Genomic DNA, 10,001 nt, shown 5'->3' with positions numbered 1-10,001 from the left:
GAGTTTTTTGTTTGTTCTAGGTGGTGTTTTTAACAGTAAACTTTAGCAGAGGCATAAACTTTTCAGGAGCTGAAACTGTTCTGAGGTGAAGAAATGGTCTTGGTATCACCGGAATCAACGACAGAACTAGGCCTTAGGCTAGACTCTCAGTATTGTACTCCTGCTCTGCTATCTTACCTTTCTTCCTCTGTGTTTTATAGTCTGCCTTATTGGTTACTTAACACTGTAGAATTGATTTCCTGTGTATCAGCTCTAGAGAAATGTGTCTCTTCTTGGCCATCATCATTTTTTATAGGCTCTACAATAAATTCTGACACTTGACCCATCAGCTTGCTTTTATCCATTGTAGATTTTTTTATTAAATACATGAAAAAGAGAAATAAAAGGATTTAGTTGTTTAAAACATGCCAAAAATTTATATTTTTTAAAGGCCAAAATTGGCCTTTCCCACTAAGATAAAACCTTTAAGGTTATTGATCACTGTTTGTGTACAGACTTAATTCTTTCTCCACATTTAATTCTCATCCACTTGCAAAAGGGTTTATGGTTTTCAAAATAATATTTTAGTTTGAAATTAGTTATACAAATCTATAAACCAAAAAGTTGAGTCTGTATTTGGGGAAAATACTACTTAAGAAAAACTCTAAAAATTAATTTTCTATATTTCTATAATTATATAATTCAGTTATGGTACACAACAGTTTATAATGCTTATGTCTAGTTTCATGATTAAATTCACTTAGTTTTTGGACAGATAAACAGCAAAACTGTTAGAAAATGCCAGTCATTCAGAAAGGTCATTCAGTTAGGCATGATGGACTCTGACTAGGCCAGGTGGCTTAGTAGATATGTAGAATTGGCAAATTTGGCATTGTTGTGTGGTATTGCCTGTTTCCCTTAGTCCACTGAGACCATATTTACAGGGTTTTAAGCTACTAAGTCAGATTTAGAGTCTGCAGGGGTTGGGGAAAAATTTTTTGATACATAAACTGTTATACTGAGAATGGGCTTCAGGCCTAGAGCCCATTGGATAAGCACCACAACTGATATATAGGGGATGTGCTGAGGAAAAAACGAAGTGGGCTGACAGATGATATGATTCTTTTCTCCTCTTAGCTTCCTACCACCCATTACTTCCCACCCCCACTCCCACTTTAAAAAAAAATTATTTGGTTGAGTTGTTAAGAGTATTATAATCTGATCCCATGTTAAGTTGCATCTCTTTAACTTCTACTTTTTTTTTTTTCTTTTAACAAGTTGATTCATAACTCAGGGCAGAGATAATGAGAGGAAGGTCCTTTATAGTCAATTAATTTACATTTTTAAACCGAGAAGCATCATCACTTGTTTGTGTGATTTTTGGTTTAACTAGGGCTTTATTAAATTTATACTCAATTTTTGCTGCTTTCCACTTTTAGGAGAAAGAGGTAAATCATGGAAAATGCTAACACTAGGGATTTATTTTTTAAAAGGAACTTCTATTTGCAGTGTACTTCAGATCGCGCACCTATTAATGATTAAAAAGATGTCCCAAGGGCCGGCCCCCGTGGCGCACTCGGGAGAGTGCAGCGCTGGGAGCACAGCAATGCTCCCGCCGCGGGTTCGGATCCTATATAGGAATGGCCGGTGCACTCACTGGCTGAGCGCGGTGCGGGTGACAACACACCAAGGGTTGTGATCCTCTTACTGGTCACGAAAGAGACAAAAAAAAAAAAAAAGTCCCAAAATGCTAAAATAATCTTATGAATCACCAAAGGGATATTTGTTTGGTGTGCTTTACTTACTACCAATGCAGAGAAAAACAGACAAATACATTTTAAAAATATTTTCAACAATAAACATAAGAAAGGAATTTGTGCTTAATCCAAAATTAACTAGAAAAATCTTTTAATGCTTTTAAATATTGCTCATCAATTTCTTGTACTTACAACATAAATTTTTCCTGAACCTCTAGTCACCATTTAGGATAGATGAAGAAACCTGATGTGTTCTATTCTTCTCTATTACCTGAGTATGAATAAGACATTTAACTCCTTGGATTCATTGCTCCTCTAGACATTGGGAGCTATCTCTATGGAGTTGCCCGAGTGAGGATGGCAAAAGTGACTTAGGAAAATACTGCAGATTGGCTCTTTCTTCCAGGTTTTAGGAAAAAAGGCATAGAAAAGAAAATCTGAATGCACCCTACTGATCTTTGGTGCCAATAACCATCTACCCCACACGTCCAAGCAGGGCTTCTCTGCCTTCCCAAAGAGAGTGATACTCTCCCTAGCAGGGCAATCGCTACCAACTGTGGAGCAAGCTCTTAGACTGAGGTAAGTTCCAAACATTGTCTCTAAATTAAATAGTGCTATTTTGGGTTGTTAAATATCGGCCCCATCATAAGACCAAGAATTGGATGTGGATGAGGAGATGAAGAGACAGAGCCATCAGAGAATGCTAGTAGAGGCTAGGCACTTCAAACACCTTTTCATGTTTTAACTTACTCTGATCTCTTGGACATCTCTGCAACCCCATATGGATTTGTAGATTAAAACATTAACAAATTTTCTTACCTTTCCCAAACTCAGTGTGCATTTAATCTTCCTTTTAGAGCTTTGCCAATCCTGTTTTGGTGCAGTTCACTGTCAACTAAATAGCTACCTGCTCTGGGTAAAAGTAACTCAGAGCTTCACCCATGACAAGTTGTGTCTTTACTCTCCTGTCTAAACAATATATGGATTAGTGAAAATTAATAAAAGACTATAACAGGAGAGAAAGACTAGAAATCCATCAAAATGGCTGGGCAGGGGGCCGGCCCGGTGGCGCACTGCTACAGTGTGCCGCTTGGGAGTGCGGCGCGCTCCCGCCGAGGGTTTGGATCCCACATACAGACCGGTTCCCGCTCACTGGCTGAGCGAGGTGCGGGTGCAACACCGAGGGTTGCGATCCCGTTGCCGGTCCCGGTCCGGTACGGGCGCGACACTGAGGGTTGCGATCTGTTGCCGGTCACGAAAAAAGACAAAAAAGGAAAAAAAAAAATGGCTGGGCAGGAAGCTCTATAATGAAAACAGAACTACCAGCTCGAAAACAATTTATGTCCTTAATTAATTAAGGACATAAATGGAATTAATGAGTTTCTCAGTGAGTATAGGAGGATTTAGAGCTCAAGAATATTACCCTCTGCTTCTCACAGGTCCCAGCAAACAACTGCAGAAGGTGGGAGGAAACCTTCCAGCACAAGCCCATCTATGGACTAGTCAGTCCACACAGAGACAATGTTATGTTTAAATGGAATAGTCATGGAAGGTCAAATTTTCAAAAATATGACATAAACAGCACCAATTTCTACGATAAATGTTGGAGTAGCCCAAAACATTAAGAAATACCTTTGGTTAAACAGATGAGCATTAATAAACAGTACTAGATGAGGAAAGAAAGCTTGATAAAATGGACTGGACAGAGACAATCAAAAGAATTAGCGTCGGCCCACATATACACATGCATAACTGTAAATTTACCTTCAAATTATACCTCCTTTAGACTTTTCAAAATACTTTCATTCTTCCATCTTCTAATGGTAACAGTTCTTGGACATTTCAGTCTTAGAGTGCTGGAATTGTCAGGAGTTGTCAAATAAAATGGACAAGATATATCTTAATGCCAGTGAGTGCAGGGGGCCAAGTTACCTGCTAATCTACAACCTGTGCCTTCACTCTCCAGAACAGACCTGTAGATACAGGTAGATATCCAAGTAAAAGTTGCCCAGAGTTCTGGCAGTGGATTTAGTTATTATTTGAGTCCAAGTCTTACCACGGTTCCTAGGCTAAATTGTTCGAGCACTTCCTTTATCATGTTGTTTGGGAGCAGTTATCACCCTTTTTCCATCTTTAAAGGTATGGGATGTGTTTCTGGTAAAATTTTGAATGGCATCATCTCTGCCATGTCTTGCCACTCTTGAAAATATTTTTTTATATTGAAAGAATTTTGCCTTCTGTAATGCTTCTTCTTTGAGGGCAGTTTTATGTGGTCCAGGAACAAAGCTATACAACAAGAGAAAAGAACATCATAGAAGATAAATGCCATTTCAACTTTAATAGATTCCATATTAATCTTTCTTCCTTAATTGTTGCACCCATTTCCTTGTTAACATTCTTCCTCCAGGGTAATTTTATTATTAAACTGGGGATTTACACAGGCCCCATATATCAGAAGCTGACAAATGAGACATCTTGTCAAAGTATGCAAAAATATAATTTGAACAGCAAAGTTTCTTCTTCATAGAACATGTTCCACCCAGATCTTCATATGGTTGGTCCTTCTGATTACTCAACTTTGGGTTCTAATGGTTCCTCATTAAGGCCACCATATCTATAGTTCTCCTAGTTCTACTCCTACTCAGCTCAGCATGCTTTTATTTTATTTGTAACATTTAACACTCTGAATTTGTATTTACTTTTAAACTTCTTTATGATCTGTTCTCCACTCTTCCACCCACCCAGACAGAAAGTAAGACCCTGTCTGTTCATCACTGTAATCCCAGGAACCTAGAGGAGTGCTTAGCACATAGCAGATACTCATTAAGTATTTGTCTAATGAAAGCATGAATGTATGTCACTTCCTTCTTTCCTCTCTCCCTCTCTTTCCTCCCCCCGTCCATCTATCCAGATGTTTACTGTCTGCTCAATGGAAGACACTGTGTTAGGTACAGTGAGGGAGCCCACTCTGGCAGGCATATAAAGAGCCTGATTGGGAGTCATGAGTAACCCAACAGCAAAGGAGAGCTGGAGTCAGACTCTGGAAGGCCTTCCAGGTGGAGAAATCAGGGACTATTAGGAGCCAAGTGCTATTTAGAAGTTCTAGCCTGTCCAATAAAACCTGTGCTGATGGAAATGTCCTATGATCTATACTACAGTATGACAGCCACTAGCCACATGTGGCTGTTGAGCACTTGAAATGGAGTTAGTGTGACTGAGGAACTGAATTTTAATTTAATTTTAATTGATTTAAATTTAAATAACCACATATAGCCAGTGGCTACTGTATTGGATAGTGCAAAAAGGGAAGATATTTTAGGCAACCTCATTTTATAGGAATGTGGTGGAAAAAGCTTTGGGTCCAAAAACATTCCTATATTCCAGCCCTTCTACTTACTAGCTGAGCAGCTCTAGGCAAATCACTTAACTAGAGTGATCCTTGTTTCCTCAGGTGTAAAATAGGGGTAAAGACAACCCATGTTGTGAGCAACAACTGCAGTCCCCTAGTCTAGTTACCGTGGTGCTCTGTTGGTTACAGATGAGGAAACTAAGGTGCACAGAGGTGAAAGTCAGTGGCGGAGCTGGGACTGTAACCCAACTTTCCTGATTCTAAGAGTCCACTGTTAGAATTCCATTGAACTAGGTTTTTATTGAGGGCACTATGAAGAACCATCAAGATACTTAGAATAAGAAAGTGAAATGATAAACATCACGCTATCAGAAGCACCTGTATGTAGCTGCAGAGCCGCAGGAAGGCAGATGGCTCGGGGTAGGTTGGACAGTTGAGAAGGTGGGAGGATACTATAAAAATTTCATGGAAAGAGTTGTACTATCTTTTAATTGTATTTTTCCATGAACTATTTGAAGTACCCTCATATGAAGAGCAGGCTCTTCATAATTATTTGTAGAATGAATGTGTGAGAGCCTGGTGGCATGAGAAGCGAATTACAAAATGTTGAGATCAGGAGAACAGTAGAATTCACTGTGATCCATTTCACATTTTTGTGCTTTTACCAGCTATAAAATCTGTCCTCTCTCACAAAAACATCAGTATTTAGAAAATGAGTACAATGAGGGCCGGCCCGGTGGCGCACTGGATAGAGCGTCGCTTGGGAAGCGCGGCGGCGCTCCCGTCCGAGGGTTTGGATCCCACGTACAGACCGGCTCCCGCTCACTGGCTGAGCGAGGCGTGGGAGCAACGCCGAGGCTTGCGATCCCGTCGCCGGTCCCCGGTCCGGTACGGGGGCAACACTGAGGGTTGCGATCCGTTGCCGGACACGGAAAAAAGACAAAAAAAAAAAAAAAAAAAAAAAAAAAAAAGAAAATGAGTACAATGAAAGATATAGAGCAAATTTAAGCTAAAATTAATTTATTTCACTTCTCTCACAAACACACATACACCATCCCCTACCCCATATTCTTTTTCATCTATAAAGAAAGAAGTGAAGGATACAACAAAACGAAGAGAACCACATCATTCATGATACATAGACCCCAGAACCTCCATGCATTATATCATTACATACTGTATGTCTGGGCTTCTGAAACTCATATGCCAAAGTGTAACACAGTTCACTTCTGTCAATGCTATCAGAATGTACTAAGTTGATGAACAAACTTCCAGCTACCTAGAACAGCAGCCATGGCTAAATTTCAGTGTTAAGTACAATTTCTCCACATCCCCTCCACCATTTTTGCACTACTCTGTATTTTCTTACCAATTTCCAGACTGAATATTATGAACTCAAATTCCCCAAAGTCATGTTTGTATGCACAGAACATGGCTCTACTGATCATGGAGAGGGCATTTTTCTGAAGCACATTATTTTCATGGCTTGAGTTTATCTTACCTATACTGGTCTCTTTCCCCTTCCCCTCAGCTCCCTCCCCCTTTTCTATTGGATTTTTTTTTTTTTTTTTTATGGCAAGTTTAATTATCTTTTGTTATCTTCTCTCCTTGTTAAGAAAAAAAATTTTAAATTGGTAATTGCTTCTTTTTTTTTTTCCTTTTTGTCTTTTTTCGTGACCGGCAATGGATCGCAATCCTCAGTGTTGCGCCCTTACCGGACCGGGACCGGCTACGGGATCGCAACCCTCGGTGCTGCTCCCGCACCTCGCTCAGCCAGTGAGCGGCCAACCCTCGGTGCTGCTCCCGCACCTCGCTCAGCCAGTGAGCGGCCGGTCTGTATGTGGGATCCGAACCCTCGGCGGGAGCGCCGCCGCGCTTCCCAAGCGGCGCACTGTAGCAGTGCGCCACCGGGCCGGCCCCGGTAATTGCTTCTTTAGTATGGCATTGCTATCTTTTCTCCTCTCAAATGTTTTTATTCTCAAAGGGGTTGAACATGTTAAATATCCTATCTTTGAATTCCCAGCTTTTCACTGTGTTATATATAGGAGTTTATATTTCATAAGAGTCATTTGATTACCCAGTTTGGGAATCAAATAGACTTTCTGTTTCTCTTTCGCTTACTCTACATTGTTCAGATAATTCTTTGCTGATTCGAAATTCCAACAATAGGTAGTCCAGACAGAGAAATAAGAATGAAATAATCAATTCATTTTGCAACTTGTGTCCAGCTCCAGTAGAGCTTGTGGAAAGGGAGATATGGAAAATTCTAGATAAAATGGGGTGGGAAAAACTGTTGATTTCAGTTCTCTGTGATCAGATTCCTTCATCTATTCAGATAGTCAGGAGTCAGCCACGCTGCATTTACTAGTTGACTGGATGCACTGGAGTAGAAAATACAAGATTGCTTTTATTTCAAGAATTCTTTTTATCTTAATACACATTTCGTGTATCCAGAAAACATACTTTGGAAAGCAGAATTATAACAGATGTATTATTCATATGGCATTGGTGATTGTGTCCATTTTTACAATTCAGTTGTTCTGGTTCTGGCCTGTTGCTGCTTTAAAGTCTGGCACAAGTGCTTCTCTGGCTCAATGAAGCAAGAAGCAGGTGGCTTTCTACCTTACACGGTCTCTGAGCAGATCTAAGTGTTTCTACAAAGAGGCTGCCCTGCAATCTCACCTTCACTGGCCATCTGTCTGCTTGGTGCTTGTGGTTTGATTCAGTTCCTTCCTTTTCCATCTGATAAAAACGAGCTTCTGCATGTATTTCTCAGAATCTCACAGCAGAAATGATCTAATTCCTTTGCAAGTCATATTTATGGCCAGACCTCTTGCCCAGAAGGCATTCTCATTTGCCTCAATGCTATGTGTTCAGTTCTGCTTTACTTCTCTTGAATGTCTCAGGGAGTTTCAGAAGCAGCTGTGTGGCCTGTTACCTACAGTCTTTGGTCACTTATAGAAGACCTGGGGAGTCCCAGTCTATCACAGCATCAGGGAATTAGTTCACAGACAATGGTATGGATTTTATGTCTCAATTCTTTGATGCCCCAGCCATTTCCTGACATTTCAACATTTCAGATACATAGGAGAAGCTAAGCCTCCAGCATATCTAGGGCAATGAGGAGGAGGAGGAAGAAACTTCCTGTCTAAAAGTGCTGTGGATCCCCTCCTCCCACTCACATTGAACTTCAAACAGAGTATGGTGGATATGGTTTCGAAAAATGCCTTTTGGCTGGCTACATGATATGTGGAGTCCAGTGTAAAATGCAAATTTGAGCCCCTAGGTCAAAAAGCAGGAAAAGAGCTTTTTTCTTTCTTCTGTGGTTTCTCTCTCTCTCTCCGCTTACTGTAGTTTTATTTGCTATTTAATGTTGAGTTCCCCTGACATGGGGATTCTCACAGGGCAGTGCAGACCCTCAGAGAGAGCCCCTCCCCATGACTTGGTGTGAGCCCTCTGTTGGATTCCTCCTCCCACCAGCCTCCAGACAATTCCTCTGGAAGTCTGGCCAAGCATCTTCTCTTCCCTTGGCTGGCCATCCCAACCCACAGGAGAGGAGTGACCCCCATGAGGAATGCAACCTCTTTGTATGGACACGCTGCACCATGGTGCTGCCAGCCTGGGGCAAACAGCTGCTGCCTTCCATATTCCAAGACTCTGTGGGAATGTGCCTGACTCTAAGCCTCCCCATGTTTGTGCCCAGGTCCCCACCAAGGCACGGGTGGTGAGGGGGAGCCAGGAGGTGCCCAGCAGTCTGACAGAACCGGTCCTGGGGAGGCAGTAGGAAGTGGGATGGCAAGTGAACCAAAGATCCCAGCCTCCGGTCCCCAATGTGAGTTTTATTATCCCATTGGACTTCGTTTATAAAACACAAATTAAAAAATAACATTAATAATGAGTGCTAAGCACTGAAACCCAAGTGTGGGACCCTACTGAGGGGCCAGGCCCTGTGCAAGTGCAGGGTCCCATGGCCATGAAGCCAGCCAGCTTGCAGCACCTACACACCTGACTTGGTGAGACCACCACCTTTGTGCCAGCTTTAGTGCATCCTCCAAGTGCAGAGGCCGGCCTCAGCAAGTCACACGCAGGGCATCGCATTTATTGCTCTCTTCCAAGCTGCCAGACATCTGCAGCAGGGGGAGCTCTGCTCTTCTTGCACTGACTTCACAGGCCTGTTTCACTGTTGTAAGCATTACTTCAGGAAGTATTTGCTGCTGGACAGTTCCTTTGGACAGCTCACCCCTTAAGGTGAGCAAGAGATTCCAGACAGAGGCTTCTTAGAGGTGCCAGAGCTGGGGCTTCTGGAATGAAAGTGCCTCCCTGGCCCTGATCACCACACAGAGATGCACACACTACACAATAAAAGTAGGAGCACTGTCAAACGTATGTGCCTATGTGAGTCCCAGGTACTGGAGCACACGACTGTGGTCAGTGGCTGGGTATGTGTATGTGTGTTAGCACAGAATGATTCACCACAGAAACTAACCCTCTAAACTACTTCCTTTCACTTCTTCATAATTTTAAAAAATGTAAGTAATATTCATATGCAAAATATATGATATATATGCATATTAATTTCAATTACATTCTAAGTAATAAAAAATGTTTTAAAAGAACCAACTTTTGCCTTTGTTGATACTCTTTTAATCTTAATTTTTTAAAAATTAAGTTCTTACTATATTCTTCTTTTTCCTTTCTTTGGGTATAGTTTTTCCTTTTTTCCCCCTATAACTTTATTTCTATTTATTATTTTTTTACTTTCTAAGATGTTGTTGTGGAGCAGTTGGGGGGAGGGTAAGGAAGGAAGAGGGAAAGGAAACAGGATGGTAGGAGGGGGGAGGGAAGGGGAGGGGAAGAAGGGGGAGGAAGGGGGAGAGGAAGGAAGGGGAGGGGGTAGGAAGGATGGGGGAGGGAGG

The 10,001-nt window shown here is 41.6% G+C and overlaps 1 protein-coding gene across 1 annotated transcript in view; it reads right to left on the bottom strand.

The window, feature by feature from the left end:
- Positions 1-3,805: 3,805 nt before the first annotated feature.
- The window catches only part of COL6A6 (collagen, type VI, alpha 6), a 66,855-nt gene continuing 60,659 nt past the window's right edge, over positions 3,806-10,001 (bottom strand). Inside the window, exon 18 of the mRNA XM_008572006.1 lies at positions 3,806-4,022. Coding sequence (XP_008570228.1) covers positions 3,806-4,022 — 217 coding nt within the window. The remainder of the gene's footprint in view (positions 4,023-10,001) is intronic.

The sequence above is a fragment of the Galeopterus variegatus genome, unplaced genomic scaffold, assembly GCF_000696425.1.
Source record: "Galeopterus variegatus unplaced genomic scaffold, G_variegatus-3.0.2 Scaffold743, whole genome shotgun sequence".
NCBI lineage: Eukaryota > Metazoa > Chordata > Mammalia > Dermoptera > Cynocephalidae > Galeopterus > Galeopterus variegatus.
The sequence above is the reverse complement of the archived record's forward strand: the minus strand, read 5'-3'. Positions and strand labels throughout refer to the sequence as shown.